At 45.7% G+C, this 27,298-nt stretch overlaps 1 protein-coding gene across 2 annotated transcripts; it reads right to left on the reverse strand.

Annotated features, from left to right (window-relative positions):
- On the reverse strand, positions 1-26,430 carry COMP (cartilage oligomeric matrix protein). Of its 2 annotated transcripts, XM_026864888.1 has the most exons (22): positions 26,347-26,430; positions 22,561-22,624; positions 18,313-18,434; positions 16,309-18,148; positions 14,148-14,233; positions 11,931-11,982; positions 9,613-9,785; positions 8,201-8,338; positions 7,370-7,447; positions 7,084-7,242; positions 6,319-6,423; positions 6,029-6,136; positions 5,427-5,586; positions 3,790-3,908; positions 3,333-3,385; positions 2,716-2,909; positions 2,143-2,321; positions 1,910-1,958; positions 1,459-1,655; positions 1,154-1,326; positions 847-986; positions 1-666 (listed from the first exon to the last, which is right to left on the reverse strand). In XM_026864888.1, the coding sequence occupies exons 4-22, from the start codon at positions 16,382-16,384 to the stop codon at positions 620-622; spliced, it is 2,286 nt and encodes a 761-aa protein (XP_026720689.1). In that variant the 5' UTR covers positions 16,385-18,148; positions 18,313-18,434; positions 22,561-22,624; positions 26,347-26,430; the 3' UTR covers positions 1-619. The 2 variants fall into 2 exon arrangements, with proteins under 2 accessions (XP_026720689.1, XP_026720688.1); XM_026864887.1 differs by having other exon boundaries at positions 16,309-18,434.
- Positions 26,431-27,298: the final 868 nt, after the last annotated feature.

The raw sequence follows: 27,298 nt of genomic DNA on the forward strand, positions 1-27,298 counted from the left end.
TGACCAAGGAGAATCTAGTATTTATTATCCAACATTCCAAGGATTTATTACCCAACATTCCAGAAAAAAGATACTCTCCTTAAAGTGCTTTTTTTTTTTTTTTTTTTTTTTTTTTTTTTTTTTTAATGTTTTGTGAGCAGCTTGTACATAGGCTGCTCTCTGTGTCCTTTTCAGACTAGTGCTGGGTTTGCTTTGCAGTAGGTCTTGAAAAGGAAAACAAACAAAAAAAACCCCAAAACCCAACATTCACACTTGAGCGCCTTTGAGTAGGAAAAAATGATTCCTGGGGATCATCCACTCTAATCTTACTCAAACAATTCCAGCTACTGCCGGCGGCTTCTCAGCAGATCTTTCTCCGTGCAGTGTAGAGAATTAGTGTTTACAGCAGCACAGGCTTCTATCCACACTCGCCATCTACACCTCTGCTGTTCCAACAGGTTTTTGCAGCGTTTAAAGAAAAGTTGCTGTTGTAGGAAAGATGCCAGATAACGCGTTGCTGGGTGGTGCTGTGCGGGGCGCAGTGGTACGGTACTGACAGTTCTTTACACCAGAGCAAGAGTGCGGCAGCTGAGCACGGATTTTAAAGCAAGTTTGGCTGAACAGAGGTTTAAATCGGAGGTTAGTCTTGCTGAACTCTAAATGTTTCGTAGTCTTCTGGGATGGTGTCTGAGGAGGAGGAGATTGAAGGAAATATAGATTGTAAGTAGAACCAGAAATAAAAAAAATAGGCTAAGCCGCTGCGTGACATCCCGTCAGAGCGGGGTGTGTGGGCCAGCCAAGAACAAATTAACATCTTGAAAGGAAAATGGTAAAAATGTCTGGATTCGCCTTCCAAAACGAACTCACCGTTGCAGCGATAACGCAGGTTCGACCAAATGATGTTCTCCTGGGAGAAGCAGAAGACTCCCAGGCGTCCCCCTCGCATGGTCGTGTCGAGGACAACTCCCGTGTCTGCTACGACCTCAGGGCCTTCGTAGAATCGAGCTCTGGAAGAGAAGAAGCGAGCGTAGGACATGAGCGTGAGGCTGAGAGACCCTCGTAGGAACCATTCCCGGGATACTCGCCCTCCTCTTCGCCACGGGACGGCCCTCGAGATGCTGCTTCTGTGTGTTCAGGGTCGGCTCAGCCCTGTGGAGGAGATGGGGCCCCTCACCTGATGTAGCCCACTTGAGGGCGATGCTGCAGGAACCAGCGGTAAGACGTCTTGTCCTTCCAGCCGGAATTCCGAGGGTCTTTCCACAGCAGCTTCACCTGGTCTGTGGTGTCGCCCGTGTGCCACAGAGAGTTGCGGAGATACTCGCCTGGGCCTGTTTTAGACTTCACTGCCTAACAGAGAAATGAGATGGGGGAAAGTGTGAGGATAAAGGACTGCTGGACCGGAGCTGCGTGCGCCCAAGCAGCACAGCAAAGAAAAAGGCAAAAATCTGCTGCTGAATTTTTTTTCAATGGCAGCTTTACCTTCAGTTGGATTCCAGGTTCTGCTACTGCTCGGAAGGGGTTTGCCTGCCAGTATGTCTGTTCCATCTGCTTCCACATGACCACGTAAAAGCTGGAACTGTCCTGGTAGCCAAATATGAAGCCGGCGTAATCGTCGTCTGTGGCAGTGTTGACGTGGAAGGTGCCCTCGAAGTCCACGCCATTGAATGCCGTGTAACCTGTAATTGGCAGGAAAACAAATACTCTGTATTCCCAGACAAAACGCAGATCCATTTCCTTCCACATTCAGATGGGGGAAGTGGACTTTGTTAAGCCAAATCTGAAGGCTCTGCCTACTACAGAAAAATATTTTCCCAGGAGGTGGATGGAATCATTAAGTAGTGTCTGAAATACTTGTGGAAGCTGCACGGAGACGTTCACAGTTAACGAGCAATAGTTTTTCCAATAAGACAAAAATAAGTGTGTGCCTCACCTACAGCCAGGCCTGGATCACTGTTCATAGTCTGGACGATTTCCATGCCCTGAGAAAGAGGGATGTTGACTCGTTAGTGTAGCCCTAAATTAACTTTACTCCTTACGTGATCGGGGGGGGTACACCAGGGTGAGATGCTGTTGAAGAGCCCCGACAAGCCTGCAGAGTTCTTTCAGGCAAAGGGCAGCCCCTCTGGCACAGGCTCTTCCCCCCGCTCCGGAGCAGTCTCCTACCTGGTTGAGGACAATCCAGTTGGGGTCAATCTGCGCGTCACCCTCCGGGTCCAGGACAACTGTCTGGAAAGCCCTGAAGTCCGTTAGTGTCACTTCGGCGTTCTCTGGGCACACGTCAATTCTGTCAATCACCATGTCTCTGTCAAAGTCATCTTCGCAAAGGTTTCCCACGCCGTCCCCTGAAGAGAAGGAGTAACAAGTTTTCATTCATTTCTCCTGCCCCTTACCTGGGTGTTACTTGGCCAGCTTTCGGCTAGCACAAAGGTAGCCACGTCCCTGCAGGGTCAAGGGGTGTTCAGAGCACTGCTACACTCTAAGTCAGCTGCAAAGAAACCATTAGGCTTCTCCTGTTTGTTGAGGTGGAGGAACACCTCAATTTTTATCTGCTTCTGGAAGATAACTTTCCCCAGCTCTGATCCTGCTGTCAGGGTTATCTGAGGTCCGAGAACCACGCAGGACTGTCTCACACAGCGCTGTTCTTTCCTGTCTATCTCTCGAGGTCCAACCCCGGGGCGTTGGTCTCCGGGAGCAGCAGCTGCCCGGGCAGGGCTGATGTGCCCCCGTTCCTCTCACCATCTGAGTCTTCTTGGCCAGGGTTAGGGACAAGCCGGCAGTTGTCGGGGCCTGGAGGTTTCTCATCTGGAATCCCATCATCATCGTCGTCATCATCACACTCGTCTCCCAGCCCGTCGTTGTCTGTGTCCACCTGGGAGCTGTTGGGCACCGACGGGCAGTTGTCCCGGGTATCTTGGTGGCCATCCCCGTCACTGGTGGGGAAAAGGACAGGTAAAGCTTATCCGCTGATGTGTGCTCTTCAGATAAACATGCAGCACCTTTCTGGGAGCTGAGAACAGCACAAGTTGGTGATTTTAGCCTTGTGAAGTCTTAAGCTGTTCCTTACACGAGCGATAGATCAGAAATATTCCTGCTGTGGTCTGTGAACAACCTGTGAGTGGTGGCTGACGCCGAGCACACCTGCTGTGGGCGAGCTTCAACCACCAGCCTTTGGGCCTGGGTTTTTTGGGGCAAATTTTTTTGAGGTCCGAGGAAAACTCCACTTCCCTTAACCTCTGTCTGTTTATCGGCTGAGGTCGAGCCCTGTTGTCACAGAATTGCCAACACATGCCTTTCCCCCCTCCATCCCCAAGAGTTCATGCAACCTAAGTGAAATTTTTGCAGCAAGCTCTCACCTGTCCTGGTTGGTGTCACAGACATCTCCCACTAGATCATGATCGGTATCTTTCTAGTAAAATAAAGCAATAATAATTTAAACTTTCCATAGGTCAAGAGGAGGATTAGGCAATAAAGAGAACAAAGGCGTTAGCCTCAGTGCCACGGTTATTCTGACTGCAAACAGCTGACACCAGTGGGAGAGTCCCTTCTGCAGGATTTACGGGTTGCTCTGAATTCAAGCAGGGCTCTTTCTAAACGTAGGTGAGTAGGGCAGGACGAGAGAAAGCCAGAATTCAGCGCTTCCTCTCTGACTTTTGATTTCAAGGGGCTGTACTTTATTCTGCAGCACGGCAGCTAAAATTTCCAAGTGGTAACATCGGGGAGTTACCAGGCACACACACACACACACCTCGGGCAGGTGACACCTGTCTTGAGTGAGAGAAACGAACCCGTAAGGTGGCAAAACTTGCTCACCTGGTCTGGGTTGCTGATTGTTGGGCAGCTGTCACACACATCTCCTACTCCGTCACCATCACTATCTTTTTGATCAGGGTTAGGAACTCTTCTGCAGTTGTCCACAGTGTTCCTGATCCCTGTAAAACACAAAGTGGACCCATCAAGGAGACGGGGTGATTAAGCTCTACGCAGCAAGGTCTCTTTTGGATGGGAGAGATGGCAAAAATCTAGGACAGCTGAATTCATGTAAAAACAATTTCAATTTTTGTGTCCGTTTTGCACACTTCTAAGTTACGTCCTAGCGGCCATGGAGGGTAGAGATCAGCACCAACTGAGCTTAAATACTGCAGGCTGCATCGCCCTGGATGTCTGAGCTTGTTACTGCACGTGAGCCTGAGAGGAAACGTCCTTAACTGTGCTCCTTAGAGAAAGCTACAGAACAGAAGAACATGGCTCCGACCTGGCACCGTACCTGTGCAGGAGGGAGGGGCCAGGAGGGTGAAGATGAAGCTGTCTGCAGTTCCCTGAACTGTGACAGAGTCTTTTTTCCTCTAAAGTAGACGTCTATACAGTTATAAGTCCCGGTTAATCTTGGCTGTTTGACACGGAAGATTTAGGCAGTGTCTTTTCAAGGCCTGAGACAGGACAGGACCAGTCTAATTGGCAGCCTGTGTGACTTCACTTCCCCCTTCTCTCCACCAGCAGATCATGGCAGCAGGGAGCTACTTGGCAGGATGCAGCCAGACCCAAACAGCACTAGATGCACTGGAAATACTCTGTAAATAAACACGTATGTCCCAGGCCAGCACCAGTTGTGATTTCTGGCTTTTGAAAGCAGGCTTTGTGCAAATACAGCATCATTAGTGCACAGACTGTTTCTAAAGCCAGGCAGTTTTGGGTTTTTTTCCCCCAGAAGACAGCCCTGACACACACTGCCTTGAGCCAGAAGCTGCTAATGACTTGGATATTCCTGTAGTTCTTCATAAGCTTAAACTGCAGCACAAAGCAGTGTCCTTGTCTGGTCTGAGATCAGTTTGCACGGTGCATCTTTCTTCATTAAGTCCGACACAGGTTTGATGTGATTGTGCACAATAAGAGTGCTACTAAAAGATTGTCAGCACCATCCTGAAGACAGATCTTTAAACCCTGCAGGAGCTGAACTGTGAAGGATGTTGGCTTGGCTGTTGGCATCTTAGGAACTGAGCTGTGCTTCAGCCCATCAGAAATTCACACAGAATCCTCTTGGTTGGAAAAGACCTTGAAGATCCTCCAGTCCAACCGTTAACCCAGCACTGACCCTTCCCAACTCCCCCAGATCCCTCAGCGCTGGGTCAGCCCGACTCTTCAACCCCTCCAGGGATCCCGGGGACTCCCCCCCTGCCCTGGGCAGCCCATTCCAACGCCCAACAGCCCCTTCTGCACAGAAATCCTTCCTCAGAGCCAGCCTGACCCTGCCCTGGGCAGCTTGAGGCCATTCCCTCTTGTCTTATCACTTGTTACTTTGTCAAAGAGACTCAGTTCATTCTCCTCTCGTAGAGCTCAAGCCTCGGAAGGCCAGCACCTGCCCTGAGGATCTCCAGCTGCCTGCTCCACGGCGTTCTGGTTTAGGGCAATACATATGCACCTTGCTGAGGATGCTCTCCAGCTGCTCTTACCATCTCCATCCATGTCATCGTCACACTCGTCTCCCTTCCCGTCGCCGTCAATGTCCCGTTGGTCGTTGTTCTTCACTTGGCGACAGTTGTCGCAGGCGTCGCCGAAGTTGTCCTTGTCCGTGTTGCGCTGGTCTGCGTTGCGCGTGTATACGCAGTTGTCCTGCGGGAGAGGGGGTCTGGCTGAGGTGAAACTTTGGCACTGAGCATGTTACTGAGGAGTAACAAAGACAAAAGCTCTGAGGTATGCGACCAGCTGCTCTGAGAAGCCCAGCAGCCGATCTGCAGCCAGGCTTGGTTTCCTCTATTCAGCCTCATCGCTGCCTGTTCAGGGAATACCAGTAGCACCTGAAAAATCTCTCCAAGCAGTGCTTGGCTGAGTGAGAGAGAGAGACTCCCCAGCTCTCAGGGGACCACGACTTGTGAAGTCCCTTCAGTGCCACAACGTGCTCCCCTGCCTGCTTGTTTTATGCTTGAGACCATCCAGACTAAAAGGAAACATCGCATGCTGTGACCTGCAGGTTCTCTAAATTCACATTAAAAGTGCGAGCAGTTGCTTTGCAGTACGTTTGGGTAAGGCAGAGCTTAAGCATTAGAATTCAAACCTCAGTATTTAATATCCCATCTCCATCAGCATCGTCATCACACGCATCTCCAATTCCATCCCTGTCTGCATCCTCCTGGCCAGAGTTGGGGACGGTCATGCAGTTATCCTGAAAGAAAAACAACAAAGGGCCTGCTAGCAAGCTGTGCGTGTCCTTTAGCCAGAGTTGGGAAGGTTGGGCAGGGGCTCACCAGCACCCAAGCCCTGCCCTCAAATCAGAACCACCCAGTTCTGCTTAGATGTTCCTCTGACACGCAGTTTGCAGCGAAACATGAGAGAACTGTGTCTTACCTTGCGGCACTTTTTGTCAGAGCAGCGCTGCTTCTCATCAGGGACTCCATCAATGTCCGTGTCCTTCCCACAGACGTAGCCGTTCCCTGCCCACCCCACGAGGCACTGGAAGACAGCAGATAAACAAAATGAGGCCGCCAGTGAGTCCCCTGATGGCTGCATGCCTCCGAAATGGAAAGCTTTACATGAGAACCAGCACAAAACCTCAGAAATCCGGGTACGCAAGGCTCTACAGGAGAAGCGTTGTCTGGAAGAAACAGTGATGCTGTAAACAGCGTTTTAAATAGCTCAGGTACAGGCTCTCTGCTTGTTCCTGCGATTATGAAGACGGCTGCGGCAGCAGCGAAACGTCTTGGCGGCAGCAGGTGCTTCTCCCTGCTCAGCTGTGTGTAATGTTCCATGGCTGCGTGCTTCAGGCACAGAATACCCCAGACAAGCATCAGTGGCTCGGAGGTGCCAGGAGCAGGCCACGTCTCCGAGAGCACCGGGAGGGATCCTGCCCGCGCTGAGGTGTTCGTGGGGAGCGGGGCTGAGCCGGGAAGGCAGGATCTCCAGGAGAGGGCAGTGGCAGACCCCGGAGAGCAAGCCCAGAGCAGAGTCACAGAATCCTCTCGGTTGGAAAAGACCTTGAAGTCCTTCAGTCCAACCTTTAACCTAAGCCTGCCTGTTCTCAACTCCACCAGATCCCTCAGCGCTGGGGTCAACCCGACTTGTGACGGAAACCGGAGCGAGCAGCGCCCAGGCCGGGGGAGCGTTGGCCCTTACCACGCAGGAGAGGGACCCGTCGCGCTCCACCACGCACTGGGCCTTCTCGTGGCAGGGGCTGATCTCGCCGTTGGGGCAGCGTCTCACCGACTGGCTCTTGCAGCCACTGACTTGGTCCCCAACAAAGCCGGGTTTACAAGCTCCGCACTTGTAGGATCCCTGCAAGAAAAAGGGAATTAACTCTCACGTGAGGCCTGGGAAAGCTTTGCGATAACCCGCCCCAGCTAACAGAGGCCCCAGGGCCCGGGAAAGAGAGAGCCCCAGGAGGCTTTCGGGTAACATTTACCCGTGTATTGATGCAGATCGAGTTTGGGACACAATTCCTGGCAGCACCCGTCTCGCATTCATTGATGTCAGTGCAAACCTGCCCAGGAAGAACAAAACAGACGAATTAGGGCATCACTAGATGCAGAAACAAAGCCCCTGACGCACCTTTCTAGGACCCACAGCGCAAAGTTTTCCTTCAGACGAGTTTGAGCCAGCTCCCAGCAATACCCCTGACCCCAGACAAGCCGTTCACCCTCTGCAGAGTCACCAGAGATTTTAGCCTGGCAAAATAGCTTAGCTCTGAGCTGAGCTGTCAGAGTATCTCCTTACTGTGAAAGGATAGAAGAGAGTCCATGGAGCAGGAAGGTCAAAGACTGTGTCCTGTGACCAGCTAGCAGCTCTCTAAATAACACAAGCCACATGCCATTCCTGCTCTTGGCAATACATTCTCACAAAGCGTACTAAGCCTAGGTGGTGGGTTGGGTTTTTTTTTTTTTTACTTTAATATGTCTATAGCTGTCAGGGAAGGGGAGGGGGCAGTAGCTGCATCAACTCTTCTGTGTCCTAGCATGAAGGATTCCCCAGCTGCAAAGGTGTCAGATATAACATTCTGTCCAGCACAAATTCAGCCGAGGTAGGGTCTGGGGGTGGAGGTTGCTTTGTTGCTGAAGTGTTAGGACGTCCTTGGCAGGCGTCCCCTCTCACTGCATCAGGCTTCCCACCAATACAACGCAGTCATCCTGTATCCTCACGCCCATTTCTTTGAGGGATCCAACACTTTTGAACGATAATTAGAGAGGGGAGAGAGTTCATGGCTTCTGAAGGAGACAGAAACGTTTCGGAGCCTTACCTGTTTGTTGGCCCTGGCATAAGCTAGTCCAACCCCTTCGACGGCTTGCCCAGTGAAGCCGGGAGGGCAGGGATCACAGCGGAAGCCCGGGACGGTGTTAATGCACTGGACCTTGGGGAAGCAGGGGTTTGCGTTGCACTGTAAACACAAAGGAGGAGGTGCAGAACTGTGAGGCAGGCACGCTCGAGGCCAGCTGTGAAGGCAGCTCTCAAAGCAAGCCTTGCTGGGTGAGCTCCAGCTATTGTACTTTTCTCTTGAAAGAATAAACCAAAAAATGCATAGAAGTTCCTGGCTTCCCTTGCAAGTGGAAAATGCAGCTGCCCCATCTCAGTTGTTCTCCCAAGTTCTTATATATGCAGACAAGTAAAACAAATCGACTTTCAGGACTAATTCTTCTTAGGTGACATCAATTGCCCAGGCAAAGACCTGGCTTTACTTCACACTTTCCTTCCTGGCAGTCTCTGAATCCAGAGAACTGGATAATTTCTTACTCTGGTTTTGAAAGACAAGAACAGTTGTTTGTGTATGACTCTGGGAAGCAACTGTCTTCCCAAAGTTGCTGTTAATGCTTGTTTATTTTCTCCACCACTATTATTTTCGCTGCGTTCTTATGCTCTGTACTGGCAGATGCATTAAGTTACTACAGTGGTTCCCACATTTTGGTGACTAACAGATTATCGTCAAGCTCAAAAATCTCTCCTCATCCCCTGTAACTTCAGCAGGTTTTTAAACTGAAAGGCTATAGAGGTGCCGTGGTTTGCAAGACGCTTGGAGCTGCTTGGTGGGCTCATCAGTGAGCACAGGACCGTGGCTTGGGAACCACGGAACTAAGGAGTCTTATGGACACACAGAATTAATGGCTGAGTAAAGCTGCGGATACAGACAGAGAGCGGACTTGGGGGGATGCCACACTTCCTAAAAAATTATAAAATAAACAGTATCTGTCTAGCAAGGTTTGATTTAAAGGCAGAAGTAAAGCAATACGAGTAGTGTGGTAAGATTTATTGCATAAAGGACTGTTGAGGAAGCATTTGATTCTATTCCACACATAATAAATCTTATCTCTAACAACTCATCAACCATTAGCTCGAAAGATTGTAAGACCAAAAGGGACCATTCTGGTCTTCCAAACTCACCTTCCTGTGTGGTACAAACCAAAAGATTTATTTTGTTTGAGCCTATGTATCTTTTAGAAAGAAATGTCTAACTAAACTGGATATAAACCCAACATGGAACAGAGCTTAAGGGCGGCTGAGATACAGACTTTCCCTCCAGTGAAATGATGTTTCTGTTGAACTTCAGCTCCTAGGGGAATTGCAAGACTTTTCTTTATGACCACAAGACAAACCTGCAATACTCTAAGAGAAGCGAGCCACTTTTATAACTTCCAGCCTCTCCTACTTGTTTTTTACCTCATTGATATCTGTGCAGTGGGACCCGTTGCCTGAATAGCCTGGGGGACAGGGGCCGCAGCGGAAGCCGGTGCTGGTCTCGGTGCAGGCCACTCCAGGGAAGCAGGAGTTTGGGAGGCATCTGTTAAACTGTGTGACGGTGATGACAGGGCCTGTCACCTCGGGGTGCATGCCTAGAGGACAAGAGGAACAGTAAGAACAAAGCTGTAGCTGCCAGAGGCTATCATCAGGTGGCCCCGTTGTCTCAGAGGATCTCGGTGTGCTTCACACACAGGACATTTCCTCACATCTTGTCTGAGGGTTGAGTTGGAGCTCTGTGTTGTAAAGGGAGAAAAATGAAGCCAGAAGCAGCAGTCTGACAGATTTCTGAGTCAGAGCAGACAGAAAATAATTAAGAAACCCCACAAGTCTTAGCTCCCAGTCCAACACTCTTGTCGTGCCACCTTCCTCGCTGGTGTAATGCCCTTGCTTTTGGAGTGCCAGAGAGATCAGTTCTCTCCCTGCTTCCTCCACAACTACACCTCACTGCTGGTATGGACTTGGCTAAAGCAGAACCCAGGCTTAAATCTGGGAAGCGTTGCGGAAGGCTGTCAGCCAAAATCTCTGCTGCAGAAGGCAGGAATGTTAAGCGGGTCAGCTTGATCTGCAGCAGAAATACACTCACGTCAGGCTCACGGAGGGCTCTCAGGCCATGAAGTTACTCATAACATGCTACCTGTTATCTCCATAGGGCTAGGAAACCTCCCTTCATCCTGGCATCTGTCACTCGGACAGTCATCCGGAATACAGCAATATGGTCTATCGATGAAGTACTGTGTGTGATGTGTAAGAAATTCTAACCCATAGAAAATGCTACTGCAGCTCTATTCAGAAACACTGAACACACCAAGCCTGTCCCCGCACTGCTGCACGCCTGCCTCCCTTATGGTTTTAGGCCAAGTGCCAGGTTTTTGTCCTTATCCTCATGACCTGACCCACAGCACAAGAAAACTTGCAAAATTAATCTCTATGGGAGACAGAACTTTACTGAAGGTCAATTCAAGACTGTGGATAAACCTTCCCAGAATCTAGAATTGTCACATCTCCCACACTCACTACTCTAAGTGACAAGGACACTTTTTGCTCCCGTTTCCTCCGGCTTAAAAGCCCAACACAGAAAACCTGAAAAAAAAACCCCAAACCAAAACAAAAAACAATGGTCTACCACCACCAGCAGCAAAATCTTCACTAAAAACAAGGCCTCCTCTCTTCATGCTTCTCTTTCTGTGAAATAATGAGAAGCACACGACTGCTGTGAATCACGTTGTTCAATGCATGACTAAAAGAGGCTCAGATTCTACAGTAAGGAGTGCAGGAGAAGAACGCATATAAAGCAGAATAGCAAGTGGGGAAGGCAGAAATCAAATAACAGAGAGAAAGTTCAGGACAGTTTTACGAGCAAATTATTAAAACAATTGCTGTGGATGAATGCATTTCTGTACTGCAGGTCCCAGAAGCTTTGGCTAATCTCTTTTCCAGCAGAAGTACACAATCTCTCCAACTGCAGGAATGGTTATTGCTCCACCCTTGGAGTGTACTGGCAAATAGCAGAGCACCTCCAAGAACCATGCTTTCTGAAAGCCAGATGTACTGGACATAAGTTCCAGTCTAGAAAAAAAAAGCCACTTATTGGGGAAGCAAGATTTATATGGGAAAATGTTTGACCCCTGTGTCCTGAATCCTCTATAAACAACCTCTTAGCTTGGATGGTGGCAGCACTAGGGTGGGAGGAACAGCAGAGCGATGCCTCTTGGGGGTGATGTTCCTTTCCGCTTGCAGCTCAGGAGAAGCCAACTGTATCCCGGAGGATCCCAGTGCGCATTCCCAGGGCGTTGTGACACCGGCCAGGGGCTGGGCACGTAGGAGACGTGGTTGGGCAGCTTTCTGCTGCGGAATGCAGCTGCCCTGCGCGGCACGGCGCGGTACATCACAAAACCACTAACAAAGCTTGTTTTGGAAACAGTGGAGGGAAGTGAAGGCTGGGGTTTCACTGGAAGGAAAGAGGAGCTTTTCCAGGCTATTTCTGCACCCTGTGCCCAGGAAAGGGGCAATAGCTTCAGCTGAACCACGAGAACGGCGTGGAACACTGGCCCACGTCGTGGGGGAAAAAGAAGCATCACTAGGATTGAGTGTTACCTTGTGATACTCTGGGTAATGGTGAAACAAACTGTTTCCTCTGGGGAGATGGTCACAGGTGGCGTTTTACTACTTGTTTGGACACAAAGGTATGAAGGACTTGGAGGAGGCTGTTGAACCTAGGACTCAGCTCAGTAACTCACCACAGGCATCACACTCCATGACTGTATTCTTCAGGAATGTTATCTCCTTAATCTAGAAGAAAACAAGAACCACCATTTAGCCAAAGGCTGAGTTTTGCTGCCACACAACTAATAGCCCCACAGCCAGAAAACAGGGTGTCCCTGTGAGACTGCACAGTTACTTACAACCAAATTAACTCTTAGCCCAAAGTCCCTATGTTGCACTTTCTGGAAGCTGAGCTGGCTTGTGTTCCCTGCTGTAAGTCACTCCCTGCTGTAGTGTTTCTACAGGCTTAACTTGATAATACTATTCTATCACAGATGCAGGAAACACTTGACTTGAATACACAGAAGCAAGTACCATAGAGCAATAGAAATCGACTTTATTTGGGTCTTCTACCCTAGAAGATGCTGAACTAGCAGTCCTAGAGAGATCTGCTTTATCTGCAGTCCAGACACTGCACAAGTCAAGTCAGGAGGACGTTCCCCTGTGAGCAACTTTTGTAGCTACACGAATAATCTCTGACATTGCTTATGCCATTCTTTGGCCCTGATGCCCTTGCCATGAGGATATTTAGAATCTGTTCATGAAAGCTCCTCCCTCCGGACTTCCTCGGTCTCCTCTAGGCTCTTATTCCTTCACGCTTGCTTCAGTAAAGAGATCATCTGTAGCATCAGCAGTGCAAAGACACGGTTCCTTTAGTGAAGAATGGAATATGGGACAGGCACAAGCTAACGTTTATGTGACTCCCCAGCATCTTAGAGAGCAATCCTAGCGGGCTTCTTTCCTGCAAAAATCTTCCTGGCTATCTACAACTGATGCTCAGGACCACCCTTCCACACCCTGCGGACTTTATGTTTCTGCAATTAAAACATTTCACTTTCACAAAACCTTCTACTCCTGTCCCTCTGCCAGCTCCCAGGTATGAGAGCAAGCTTTCATTCTTCCTTCCCTCCAACATGGCCTGGGGTCATGTATTTTGAATAGTTAATGCAGAGAGAGATCTAACCCAAATCCCCAGAACAGGGCGGCAGAGAGCAGAGCAGAGAAGGAGCACTGCTAATGAATATTAGTGGTTCCTTTGTGCCAAGAATCTTTCAGCCTTTGGCTCAGGAGAGTAGATCTGGCCTTTTATTGTTGTGCCTTTTGCCATCCTTACTGCCAACATCCCAAGATGCTGAAAGTAAGTTTTAGAAAAAGCTTTGCACAGATTAAGAAATTATGAACTGCCACCTTGGCTCTCCAGTTGTAGATGCAAGTTTCTCTTCTGAGGAAGAGCTGTCTTGAAAGCACTGTAAAAAAAAAAAAAAAAAGTAGGTGGCAAAAGCAAGAAAAAGAACAAATAGAAAACCTGTATGGAGAAACAGTGCTAAGCTGGATGGGAACACTGGAAATCATTGCTCGAGGCTGCCAGGAACCATGTCTGACCTGATTCCTAGTAAACACTGGGTATTTATGCAGTAGCCTGAAATGTGAGAGTAACTCAATGCAACAGATGTTTTTGCAGATTAGAGGCCGCCCAGTTTGCCCTGGCACAGGGACCCGTCTGCCGTTCCAATTACCTGGCAGGCAGAGGCTGCTGCCCTCAGCTCCCAGAGTGGAGCAGGGGAGAATGGAACCTTTTTCTATACTGAAAAAGAGAGCTGACCAGACAAACCACCATCTCCTCGTTAAAAAGGGAAAGGATCTAAGCACCCCAGAAGTTCCACATTCCCTAAGAAACTACCAGAGCCAGAAAGGTTTAGGATTAAAACAACAAGAGGGAAGAGTGAATACAGAGCTTGTTTGGACTCCATGACTTCCCTTTCCAGGACCCTAATAGATGGCTGAAAGGTTCCCTCCATCTTCCAGGTTTGGACTCTCTACTGATTTCATAAGCCCACAAAACCCAAGGAAAAAGTCAGTCGCTTTTCCAGTGAAATATATACCCACTGTGTGTGCGTGTCTTTTTCTTAAGAGCTGTTTCTCCATGTACGCTGGGTTTTTTTTTTTTTCAGCAGACACGGTTCTAAGCAGCGGAATTTGGAATTCAGAGGAATCCACTTTATTTCAGATTTACAGATCTTGCCGTGAGAACACCCCTGTGGTTTGCAGCACAATAATTCTATTGCTCATTTCACTTACCGCGGGAAGCAGCCCCCCAGTTCCAGACTGGCCCAATCCTCGGCACATGAGGCAGAGGGTTCAGAGATCTCTCTTGGGCAGCGTTTAAGGAACTAGATCTCTTTCTCCCTTACCTGCTGTTTCAACAAGTCTCGAACTTCCATTAGCACACGGTTAGTTTCTCTCATCTCTTCCAGCATTTCTGGCCCAACTTCACCTCCTAAAAAACCCCAGAGTGGGTGAGAAAAACACAGAAGAGCCATTAGCAGTACAAACTGATAAACTGAACTTAATCTTAAAGATACAGAGCCCTCCACACCAGTCTCTGCCAGTTCCTAACTAGAAGCTTGCTGGAGTTCAGAGAGACTTGCCCATAGGGTGGAATTATCTGCGGGCAGGGCAGACAGTGATAATCAGCCATGCCTGTCGGGTAGGTAACAGTTACCCCTCAGCAAACAAATTGCCCTGGCAGGCTGGCAGTTGTGGTAGCTGTTAATCTGGCGTGGTTGCTGCAGTTCACACATAGGAAGGTTTTGCTGCCAAAAGAAGCAAATTAATAATTCAGTGCCGTGGAAGCTGCTATGATGGGCACCACTAAAGGAAGGCTTTTTTTGCTGAGTCTATCCCGAATGTGCTGCCAAGCACTGAACGTGGAAAACCGGCACATCAGCCGTTGCCTCGCCTGTTCTCAAGGTGCCGAGTGTTTTCTTGCTGGAGACGGGTTCTTTCTGGGTAGCAGCAGTTTCAAATTGCCATGTAGTGGCTTGGGGACACAAAGGATCCATCTGCTCGTCCACGCAACACTGCAAAATCCTGTTTCAACTATGCTGAGTAGAGGACACAGATAATTTCACAAGTTCATCTAGGGCACGTTAACATCACTTCTCCCTCCCATCTGCTACATTCTAGACTCGCCTAGTTCTTTGAGCTAAAAATCCAGTCTAAACTCCAGCTTTGCTCAAGAAGAAAGAATGGAAGCAGCTCCCTGTTTCTAGAATTATGTAAGTTTTAAGAAAATTTGAGCCACTTAAAGTTCAACTCTGGTGTTCTCCTGACTGCCATGAGAAAGTACAACCTCATTTCTCTATTTTTTTCTAGATTAACTGATTCCCCTAACAGTCTACAGTGTAAGCAAACCTTTATGAAAAGAGAAATAGCAGGATCTTCTCCAAACAGCACTGTGTGTTTTGGGAGAAAATGAGCTGGAGTTAGGGGTCTGCCTCCTTGAGCGTGAGGAATGTGCCAGTACCAAAGGCAGGATGTGAGCCCGTGCTGCTCAGCACAACAACTTCAGCATTTTCATGTGAAAAATGAGCCTGAAAGCCTCACGGGTCTTCCGACACCGAACCAAGAGGACTGTACGATTATCTGTAACCCCTCCAATACATTCTGGTTTGGGAACTCGATTCAAAGTACCACAAACGTGTCATTCTAGAATTAAACTGACGTTTTTTTTTTTTTTTTTTTTTTTTGAAAACAAGGAGCTTGCACATAATTTCTAACTTCAAACAGAGGTTTTGAATAAGCTCTGCATGAAGGCGTCAGGCAGCTTCCGTTATTCCTGGGAATAATTTTCCATCCCTAGTAGCAAGCTGTAATTTAAAATAAAAATTTGAGGGTTTTTTAATACTCAAATTCACAGTAATTATTCAGCTACGCAGGAGTGATTTCCAAAGGGAATCTCTGCACTTGCAGACATTTCCATCACTCTGCATCCTTCCCCATGGACTCATTCTGTCTCTACAACACACACCTGAATGTCTGGTTCACAGCCTGAGTCTGAAGGATCCAACAGATCCTCTTGGAGGTGGAAGATTCCCTGAACGGGCTGTTCAGAGAAGTGGAACTTTTGTTCTTAGCATGGCTACGTTCCTAGAAGTCAGGGCTTCCCTGGGCTCTGTGCACAAGCAGAGAGAATATCCAAGGATCCTGGCTATAGGACATTCTGTATGATCTGTTTTTTTTAACTTAAATCAGATGCAAAATGCAGATCAATAGAAAGTGTCTCTTTACAAGGTCATGACGAAACACAACAAAATTTTCAGTTGCCCTTTTCTTAAAAAACTTCACTACTCAGGAGGGGAACTGGGGAAAAATCTAAGACCAAACATTTACACAGTTAAGCTTCGAGTTTCATATGAAACTACAAAAATCCCTGAACATTGCTTTTAGGATTCAGCAGATGCAGTTGAAATGTTAACCTTCTTCCTCATTCCCATCTGCAAAACAAAATTCTCATAGGAATCTAGAAAGCATACGAGACCAGAACATACAGAGAGAATTAAAATGACTTACCTGCTCTTCTCTGCTGACATGATGAAAAAGGACAAGAGAGGCAGAGGAGAAAAACAAACGCTAGAGCTGAAATCATCTTCGAATCTCCAGGCAGTGTGGACGTATGGGCTTCTCTCGCAATGAATTTTTAACCTGCAGGTTTGCCTCTGCTCCCCATTAGTGTCTGTGGTTTGCTATTTATGAAGTTGCATTCCTTCCTCTGAAGTTCTTATTCTCTGATGCTGGACGAGGGGTGGACGTCATTTCTGGCTGCTAGTCCACAGAGAACGTTACAAAAGTAAACAATATGAGAAACTCATCAGGAGAGTAGTTTATTTTTTTTTTTTTTTTTTTTTAGACTAGCTTGTACCAAAATAGGTCAGAAAATTCCAGAATTAAATGGATTCTTTTTGGATTGGGGTTTTATTTCTTCTTCATGGACACAGGATAGACGGATGATTCATAGCCATAACCCTCACAGATTTTCCTTCTAAAACTGCTCGCAAGATCACAAAAGCTATGAGACATCTGGACTTCACTAGTTTCAGAAAAGACTCTTTAAACTCCCAAAAGACAGTTTCGCCACTCACACTTGGGGTAGAACTATTGAATCATCTTCCAATTCCAAAGGGGAGCTGTCACATCCTATTTTGGAGAGGGATTGGGCAAATGTACGAGAGGCTGATGTTCCCCCCCACGCAGGCCTGTCTAAAGGAAGGATGCAGTGCAGAAGTGACAGCATGAAAGGAAGGTCGACTTTGCTGTTTCTTGTCTGTGAAGGAATGAGTGTCAGTCCAGCATTCTCCATCAGTCAGTCTCAATCCAACACTTTCCATCAGAAGACACAGAGAGGATTGAGAACGCCACCTAGACCAGCCAAAGGAAACCGGCCCAAAGAAAACCTTAAAGCTGCCACCTTGCCTGTTAAACTATGACCTGTAAGAAGTTTAGCGCGAAGACCAGCGAAATTCTTGATCGCACATTCTGACCGTTTGGTTGTCAAATCTGTCTGAATGTCGATCATACAGTTCCCCTGGGGACACAGACAGGAAAGCCCCAGGAAACAGTAGCTCAGTCTTTAAAATGTTACAGCAGCAGGATCCTTGGATATTTACATAAAGATTTATTTATTTATTTATTTTTCTCATTTTGAGCTCAGACCTCCCATGTTCAGGAAAAAACTTGCCATCCTTGTGGCTGTGCACAATTCTTGGAGGTAACTGCGTGCAGTCTGGCAGGCACTGGTGAGCATGCATGTTCACTAATAAATATTATTATTTTTATATTACAGGAATGCTGCAGCAGACAGATTACACGTTTTCTTGCACCAAGCAAACCTAGATGCAAAATAAGGTTAATTTGCATGTGTTACCTAGCTGGCATTTGCACCATTCTGCTTGTCTGGCACACATGCCATCTTGTGTTACACACAGCAAGTCACTTTTTGCTGTCAAGCCACAGGTAAATCAGCTTTGAGGGTTTGATGCTTGTGGTAAGCAAAAGTGGTTTAGAAGGAACTCAGGAAAACTGAGTTTCCCAAGTTTTAGCATTTCTGGGTCCTTCTGGGCAAATCAAAACCATGGCAACAGATTATTAAAGATAAAATATATTAGTTTTCCTAGCGATGTTCTGGGAAATATTTACAATTTTTATTTTATAGCAACAAATGGGGAGTGAATGAAAAATGCCCCGTCACACATCCCGCAGGGAGCAAGTTTTTCACCAGAAACAGGGATAGTTGATGTCTATCCAGCTTATGTTTTTGAAGGTGCTGTTGTCAAGAGGTGAGAGAGGCATCCAGACCTTGCAGGCTGCTCAGTCCAGGGCCCTGCTGGTGGCAAGCAAGGAGGCCCATTAGTACCTGTGATGATAGTGGAGAGTTTCAAGGGAAAAGCACATTACTTCAACAGAAGCCTCATGGGTCATTAATAAAGGAAGATTCTTGCCAACTATTCAGAAAAAAAAATCTGTTTTCTTCAAGTTGGGAGAAGTCATAAAACTCCAGAAAGAAAAGATGTAACTCACATGGAATGAAGAATGGACAAGGGTCACTTGTGAGGTCACCACAGAAACAACTGACATCGGATTTGCTTCCTACGGAGAAATATACGTCCATGCAGAATGATGAGACCATCAAAATCCCAGTACTGCAAAAAAGACATTAAAAAAGGAACTATTCAATACAAGGCAAATAAAATATGTATGAGCAGTAACGATGTTTTCTGCTATCTAAAGCAAAGTATTACTCAATGATATTAGGACATTAAACCAAACCAACCCGCATTAAAAAAATAAAACCTTCAAGTCAGACACCTAATAAAACAGTTGTTTGAAAGTCCAGTATCCAGCTACCTGGAAACTTCTGTGTTTCTACGTTTTCAGGGGCCAAAAAGTTTTTGAGAAGAGACAGTAGGCTGACCAGTAACAGCTGTTTCTGAGACCACGTGAAATTTGCTTGTGAAACGATGGCAGCAAGGGACCAGTATTTGTATCTAGGAAGAGCTCTTGAAGACCGTCAAGAAGAGTCCTGCTTCCTCTGTACAAAGCTCAGCATTTTTCCAAACACGTTCAGCTGCCCAGAATCTCGTGCCCGTTTACAATCTAGAACCTGGTGACGACGCGTCCTGGTTTCAGCTGGGGTAGGGTTAATTTTCTTCCTAGTCAATACCGCGCTGTGTTATGGATTTAGCGTGGGAATAATGTTGATAACATGCTCGTGTTTTAGTTGTTGCTAAGTAGTGCTTATCCTGAACCAAGGATGTTTCAGTTTCCTGTGCTCTGCCAGCGAGCAGGCCTACCAGCAGCAGTGAGGGGGCATGGCCAGGGCAGCTCATCGAGACGAGCCCAAGGGCTATTCCATACCGTAGGATGTCATGACCAGTATATGAACTGGGGGGAGCTGGCTGGGATGGGCAGATGGCTGCTCAGGCAATGGTCAGAGGGTGGTGAGCAGTTGCGTTGTGCATCACTTGTCTTGGGGTTTATTCCTCTCACTTTTTGTTCATTGCTATTATTAATATATTTTATTATTGTTGTTATTATTACATTACATTTTATTTTAGTTGTTAAGCTGTTCTTATCTCAACTCTACTTTATTTATTTATTTATTTATTTATTTAATTCTCCTCCCTGTCCCACTGGGAGCGGGGAGGAGGGAGTGAGCAGCTGTGTGGTGCTTAGTTACTGACTGGAGTTAAACCACGATGCCACATTATAAGTAAAATTCACTGTATTTTCTAATATGTCTATTATTTAACATCTAAATTAACTCATTAAAACCATATTATAGAGAAATTAGATAATTTTTGTTGGTTTTACTATGGACTGAAGAAACTCGAATAACTGCCATTAAAAAGAAGAAATCTCCCAAGCTCCTGGAGTCACTGCAAAGGACTAAAAGGGAAGAGTGAGCCCCTCTCTTTTGAAGACTTTCTTGCATGGACAAGCTGCAAGTCACCGAAGTATTTAAAACATTCAGGGCTACCAGCAGCAAACCCGGAACTCTTCAAAGAAAAGAGAAAAAAAGAACTTGGGTAATGTGGAAGTACATCATCCTCTGTGTCCTCCTCTGCAAGAGAGTCACAAACAGTGGATTTATTAGTGGAGGCTGGAGCACTGTTACTGGTAAGTAACTTCGCAGTTCGCTGAGGTGTTACAGCACAAGAGGCAAGCTGTATGTACTTAGGAAGATGCAAGTTCTCAAGCTCCGCCAAGTCAGGGATGTTCACTGCTGAGAACTGACACTCATTTCCCTCTGCGATAATGGGCGTAGGACAGGATGGTGACGGAGCAGTGCTTACTGCTGCCCATCGCTCTCAGTGAAATGAACCAAAGCATATCAAATCTGCATTACGCCCATTTTAAAGGCCTGGACAAATAAGTCTTCTGCGTATTAAGGCAGCGATCGGTACGTCTTTACCTTCTTCTAGAAACCCAAAGCCGTTTCTTTTCAGTCTACAACAGTTTCTGGGAATCATTTCTGTGCACTGACAGTAGCAAAACAACCGTACAAATTAAAATGTAGTTAATTTCTTCAGAGCTTTCTTGAGTTGAGCAAGACACAGTGTCTCCACAAGGTGAGGTCATCCCTACCTTTATTTTCCTTGGACTCATTCTACACCTTTGAGGGCTAGAAATCCCTGCAAATCACTACTCAACGCAGCTTAAACACACAGGAGCAGATCAGAAAGTGTTTGATCGTGGCTGGTTATTTTTGGGTGCCTGTGCCTGTTTAAAAAGGATAAATTCAAAAGTAGCTGATATATCTGAACTTGTTAATATTATCTGATGGGGAAACATCTTCCGGATTTGTCAAGATCATTTTTTAAGCATTAGTGATTTAGATTAAAAAAAAAAAAAAAAAAGTGAGCAGCAGAGAGTGTTTATTTGGGCTTCAGTGTAAAAAGTGTTTTTGCACTCTGCGCAGTGCCAGGTTAGTTACACCTTTTTCCCTGACTGGAGTTGACATCACAAATTAAACCAGCACACAAACAAGCAACAAAAAGAAAAGCTCATACTAGTTTAAAGTTTAAATATTTTCCATCTCTGTGTTTTTAACTAATCTTTGCCAAGTGAAGGACAAAAGTCAGAAGGAAAAAGTTATTTTTCAGTCTTGTAAGGTCAAATTCTAAAAATAAGTGAAAAACATCTACACCCTCTGAAATTGTATGCTAAGTATTTTACAATGTTTCTTATACATTTATAAGAAACCAAATTATATAAAAGATGATCAGTAAGGATTTCAGAAAACATCTCCTCCTGTTCCTCCCAATACAGGATCAATATTCCCGATAGAACTCATCACTAAGTCTTCTCTACCCTGTTCTTAAACGCTTCCAGTGATGGAGACTCCACAGCCACCTCAGGAGCCTTCCATTGCTTTATCTTCCCACTGTTAGAAAATATTTCCGAGGGATGCTATTCAAGCCCATTGCTTCTTCTCGTATTCACCATGGACCCAAAGAGCAGGCTAGTCCTTCCTTTGAACAAGCACTATGTATTTGAAAACTTGCATCTCAATTCTAGGCTTTCGCACGAGCCTGCTGATGTCTGCAGCTGCCGGCATTGCAGGCTGTCAACAGTTAGTCAGCTCTAAGAGAAATCAAAGTCTTGAAGTCTCAACTAAATCTTAAATCCGTCCTGATTTTTGTAATTGTCACAATACATAAACTATGACTCAGAAGATACATCATCTATCCTGGTGAAGTGCCTGATTACAGATGAAGTCGAACGAATCTGACACATTTCACTCATGAGCAGATCAGCAAGCAGCCCAATCCATCAGAATTTTTTCAGCCCAAGCACAGTGGTTTTCAGCTTGTATTTATTCTGAATGCTATTGTCTAATATTTGCAAATTCCAAAGATACACAGTGTGAAAAGGGCTGGACACTGAAGTTTGAGGCACAGCCGCCAGCAGAACCTTCAGTCTTGTCTTACCTTCTGCTATGTGCTTCCAGACTAAACAAAAACCCGCTTTCAGAAGTTTGCAAAACATCATTTTACAGCTTGATTATGTACAAGTACTTACCAGTTGCTAAAACAAACCGGGATTCCTAAACGATCTACTTAGAGCTATTTGCAGTCTTGAGGTAACAAAGTTCAGGTATTAACTAAATAACGTAAAGAATAGCACCAGTGGTGCTTCTTTATGGAAAACAGATTCATTATTTGACATAAACACCTAGAGTGATGCACATATTACCCACAAAATCCATCAGTCAATAGGTGAGAACATCCCCATCCCCTCCCCGTACACCTCATTCATTGCAAGATGGAATAATCCATTCTAGGTTGTGGTTTGTCACATGTTTGAAGAGTTACAGTTTGCTGCAGTCTGGTTTATGTCTCTAAGGTTGAATTTCTTAGCAAAGCAAGGCACCGAAGGTCACAGAAAACCTTTTCTTAAGTAAGTACTTTTAATGTTTTTTTTTCATTTAATCAATGGCAAACTGCAGTGACGGAAAACCAAGCCTGCAAAAAGACAATAAACAGACATGGCTCCACTGTGCGCTACGCTAGATTTATCATTCGATCTTCTTGTTTTCTACCCTACTAATGGAATTTGACTAATGTCAGTAAAGCTGTTTACATGAGCTAAAAAAAAAAAAAAAGCTGGGCCACAACCCCTGGACACATTGTGACAGGGACATCTCCTGGGAGGAAGCTACTGCCCTCCACTGCAGAAAGCTCGGCCTTCCTTGTAGTAGGATGAGAGTTCCAGAAGGGTCGACTCTCCTGCTTACTCTTCTAATGTGATGACTTTCACACTTACTGCGTATGAATAGCTGACTTTCAAGGGAACTTCAGTTTTTCACCCTCAACGTTTTCCCAGAGTTCTGAATGCAACAAAACAAACACCGTAACGTTAGTGTACAAAAATAACTGCAAAATGGTTTCTGAACAAAGGCACAAAGATGCTTTCCAATGTTTGAGGGAGGAATCCCACAAAAAAAAAAGACATGATGAGCCGAGAACATATTCAAACCCTTTGTTTTGTCCTCAGCTCCTAACACCCAACCAGAAATAATAACCAGAACCAGTATGACCAGAGTTGGTGTTTTCCAATATTTTTGCTATTGAATAGCCAACACAACAGATGAAATTTAATAAGTAGAAGACATTTCTAAGCCATCAGACACATACCAAGAAATTGCCACCTTTATCACCTTCTTTTTCTTTCTTTTTTTTTTTTTTTTTAATTCAGTGGGAAAAGTGCTAGTCTAAAACTTTCCAAGTGTGTCATCAGGACAGATTCCCTGCACCTCTGGACCTGACCTAGGAATCTCCCAGTAAGAGCTGGAAGCAGCTCCTGTCCCACAAGGCTTTTTGTTTCTTGATCTCTCTAATGAGACTCCCAACAAGATAACCGTTTTGTAGGCAACCACGAGAGAGCTAATTGGTCTGATTCTTTATGGCCACATTACTCTTCTGAGGAAGCAAGACTCGTACTCTGCAGACGTGGAACTGAATCACTCAGAAGCTAAGCAGCTTGAGCTAGGTCGCACCATGCAAGTAAACTGAACCTGGAAGCCCAAAGCTCGTGCCAGCACTGAAATAACTAAACCGTCTTTCTTCTCTGAAGAAGGGGAATCTTCATTCACAAACATTGGCAGGGAAAAGATGCTAAAAAAAAATAAGCACATGGACATTCACCTAAAATAAGTGATACTACATATTGTCTGGGCAGCCTTACCACCACTGTAAGTGGCTGATCTTCCTGGAGGTGACATTCTGCCCACATGGGCTAAGAGAAAGACACAGGATGACGCAGGAACTCTGAGAAGCACCAGCAAAAAAAGCTGTATTTTTGCAAGAGAAGAGAATATCAAACAACTGCAGCCCTGGGACAAATAAAAAGTGTCTTAAGTGCACAGTAAGAACGCCGCAGTTCAGTTTCATCACAGAGGTGACACTGAACTTCCAATGCTCAGAGGGCAGCAGGAAGCATGAATGAGGCTAACCTTGGGTAGTCTAGGTTACTAGATTACTCGGTTACTAGTGGCTCCATCCAGGGAGTCTCCTCAGAACAGCTGGAAATGAGGCCAGTGACAGGACTGGTGACAAAGCCACGATACAGATCCAAGGACTATCCAGAGACAGGGCTACAAGATCACCCTGAACATTGTCCTTCATTTAAAACACGGTCCAGAACTGCCCAGTGACTTGCTGAGTTTTGATAATTTCATCTGTTGTCTCTAGAAAGGTCTCAGCATTGTCAAATGTTCCGCACCCCTGGGTCCCACACTGATAATCCTACCCCTTCCAAAATGCCTGAGCCATTGTGTCAACATAATCCTGTCTGAAGAGAACTGAGACACCTGGAACTAAAATGCTTTTTACAAAACTGAGGGCAGGAGGCCAATCAAAGGGCCCACAAATTTCATATTGGCCCTCAGTTTTGCTCTACCCCTCATTCGAGCCGGCCAGAGACACACTATGACAAATCAGAAGCCCAAGGGGCAAAAAGCAGTGGCATGTGCAGCTCGAGAAGAGCTGTCACCCATCCTGCCCTGCCTTCCAGCAGCTCGCTGTAACGAACCTTACAGACGGGGGTGTAAAATCCTGCCAGAGCTCCTTCTCCCCACCGCCACCCTGCTCAGAACCATTCCCCAGCACATGTCGCAATCACACACCCAGAAGGGTTGTTAAAACCTTACAGGAAACATCTCACATTTTTTCCTTTACTATTCATGCCATTTTCTATTAGGGACAATAAAGACTTCTAACACTGGATTAAGCTCATTTGCAACAATGAGCTACTATTGCTCCAGGAGCCAGCAGGAGCTCAGACTCATTGTAGGAACTGGGAATAATTAACTGAATTGTACTGGAAAAAAAGGAGAAGACTGAAGGCTGTTTTGATCAAGAGAGATGCAAACTGATGCCATGGTTTAGCCATCATGTCTCGCGGGGAATTATTATTGGGAGTATCATTAATGCTTGGAGTATGCAGGTTTTTTTTCGGTAAAACAGCTTTGGCTGTGGTGTCCCTTTTTGGATTTTGCTACTAAAAGACACCTCCCAGAGTCATAATGACAATAACACAGTTTTACTGATTGCTTTCACTCGTTGCTCAGTACGCACTAAGTCACTTCCCAAAACTCTTAGGGATGGCAAACCTTAAAAGCTTTTCAAAGCAGACTGGTTTTCCTTTTCCCCTGAATGATGTATATAATTCACCTCCATGGTCAAACTTCCTTATTGTGTCATCCAGGGGTCTTCAGCAAGGGTGTAAACAGGAATTGTCTCATTACAGAAGGGACTGGAAGTGCTCAGTGCTCTGAGATCACACATGTAGGTGGGCAGACAGCATGTACACATTTTAATAGTCTGGGGACCTCTCCTAGGGAGCACTGACTTGGTTTTGATCAAGTACCAAGACTTTTTAGCTCCAAAGAAACATCTGGCAGTGACCCCTTCATAGGCAGAATACTGAACCTGAGGGACCCTGGAAATCTACTCTGATATGTTGCTGGAGCTGTCTGCACATGAGTAGTTCGGTAGTCATACATAAATGCACATACTGTGTATGAATAATTCTATTTCTGTATCATATATACAAGGATTACATAGAGGAGTATTTGCTGTCCTCAGATTACTGCCTTCTAGCCACAAGCTGGCACATGCCATTAGCCTTTTGACATGCAGCTTCAAAAAAAGATCAAGTTTCCATCCTGCCTTTCAGCAAGGAAGATCCCAAGGAACCTGATAATCTATTCATACCTAATACCACCAGAACATAGACACCTTTGGGACAGAGAGCGCAGCCAAATACATAACAGAGTGCAGAACAGCGTTTAGGGAAAAAAAAAATAAAATAAAAAAGGGAAACATTCGGCTTGGGACTCCAGAGAAAACCTTTTTACAGAGAGCGCCAAGGAATGGTTAGCATCCATTCACGGGAGACAGAGCTGTGCTTTCTGTGGTCACATCCCAAAGACCCACAGGGAAAATTTGAACTTCACAGTTTATTCTGCCTCAGAAGTATGAAGTGGTCAGTTACCTTTCCCAGCAAGCTGGAGCAGTAGTTCTGTGTTCAGACAGACCACAAAGCTGTCCTTTCTGTGGACACCTCAAGGGAACACCAACAAATTTTCCGTGCCAAAAGTTATATTAAGCAAACCTGTTCAGGTCTCCTGGATACATGCAGCAGAAAAGCTGTAGCTTTTTAATAAGTGTTGATTCAAGATTAATGATAGTTCTCTTGACATTTCCTCTCTTACTGACTGCAACAGGGGCCTTTTTTTTTTTTCCTTCCATTTGCTCTTTTTCACATAACCTCTCCATAGCAATTAAAAAAAAAAAAAAAAAAAAAAAGCACACCAAAAACCAGAAGGAAGATATCTAGTGTGATTTAACAGCTGGAAAATAGCAAAACCAGCACCAAGCAATCAGGTCTTTTCAGGACACCAGTGATCAAAAGCCCACTGTTGAGGGACTCTGTAAAACTGTAATTTGTAGTCAGCTGTTTGCAGGAGACATAAACCTTTGCGCTGTTGAAAATTAGAGTTAACTTGTATGAAGAGGAAGAAAGGATAGATCACTCTGTATTAGTCACCCCTCACATCTTCACTGGCTGTGGGGACGCTGAAAGCATTAGGTCAGAAGCCTGACCACTGCTTTCTCCAAACTCAACTCTTCAAAATACTGGATGGGACAGAGAAAGGGGGAAAAGAAGGAGATCACTAAATGCAATACTCTTTGTCTCGTCTCAGGAAGAGGCTACACACTGAATTCAGTTTTAATGTGAGTAATTTAACACTCTCACGCAGAAGTATGACTTTTTCTTATACAAGAAAAATGGGGGAAAAGTCTTTATGAATTACAATGAAAATTCTTCACGCGTAGGTGCTTTTCTCTGATTGCTGTGGAATCAGGATGACTAGGAGATTCATGGAGGGCACAAAGAATAGAGGGATATAGGAAACACCAGCAGATTGTCAAGGCTGTTCTCTAAAGTGGTCTCATTATCCATATGTAAAATAAGAATCCCGAATATGAAAAAAGAAAATAGGATTATTACAACAGCAGAGTCTTAGTACTCCACAAAAATCATTCTTCCTCTTAATCATGGTGGTAGAGCAGAACATTGTCTCAATCTTCCTTGCTCAGACCCCACATCAACTGATTAATAACTTTGGTTAGATTTTCAGCAAACAAAAATGAATCTTCTTTCTGGAAACTGTCTTTTATGCTTTCATTGATTGTTCCCAAAATCTTGACCACAAAAGGATGCCAGCTCCTCAAGGATGAGCAGAGGATGACAAACCCAGTATCTTTTAGACAGACCCATCACAGCACAAGGCAGTGTCTTCTCCACACTGCTGTCCCCCTTCCAGTGTTTGCCTGAGGCTTTCCGTCAGAGATAATAACGGCTGTCAGAGGAATGAATAGACAAAAATGTTCACAGGGCCCACGCTCTGGGGGCGGGGAAGGACAGGTATCGTCCTCAGAAGCAGGAGAACCTTGTCTCTCTGAAAAGAGAGATCTCAATACAAAATGAAGATGAA

This window comes from Athene cunicularia (assembly GCF_003259725.1).
Source record: "Athene cunicularia isolate RWA chromosome 28 unlocalized genomic scaffold, athCun1 chr28_part1, whole genome shotgun sequence".
Classification (NCBI taxonomy): Eukaryota; Metazoa; Chordata; class Aves; order Strigiformes; family Strigidae; genus Athene; species Athene cunicularia.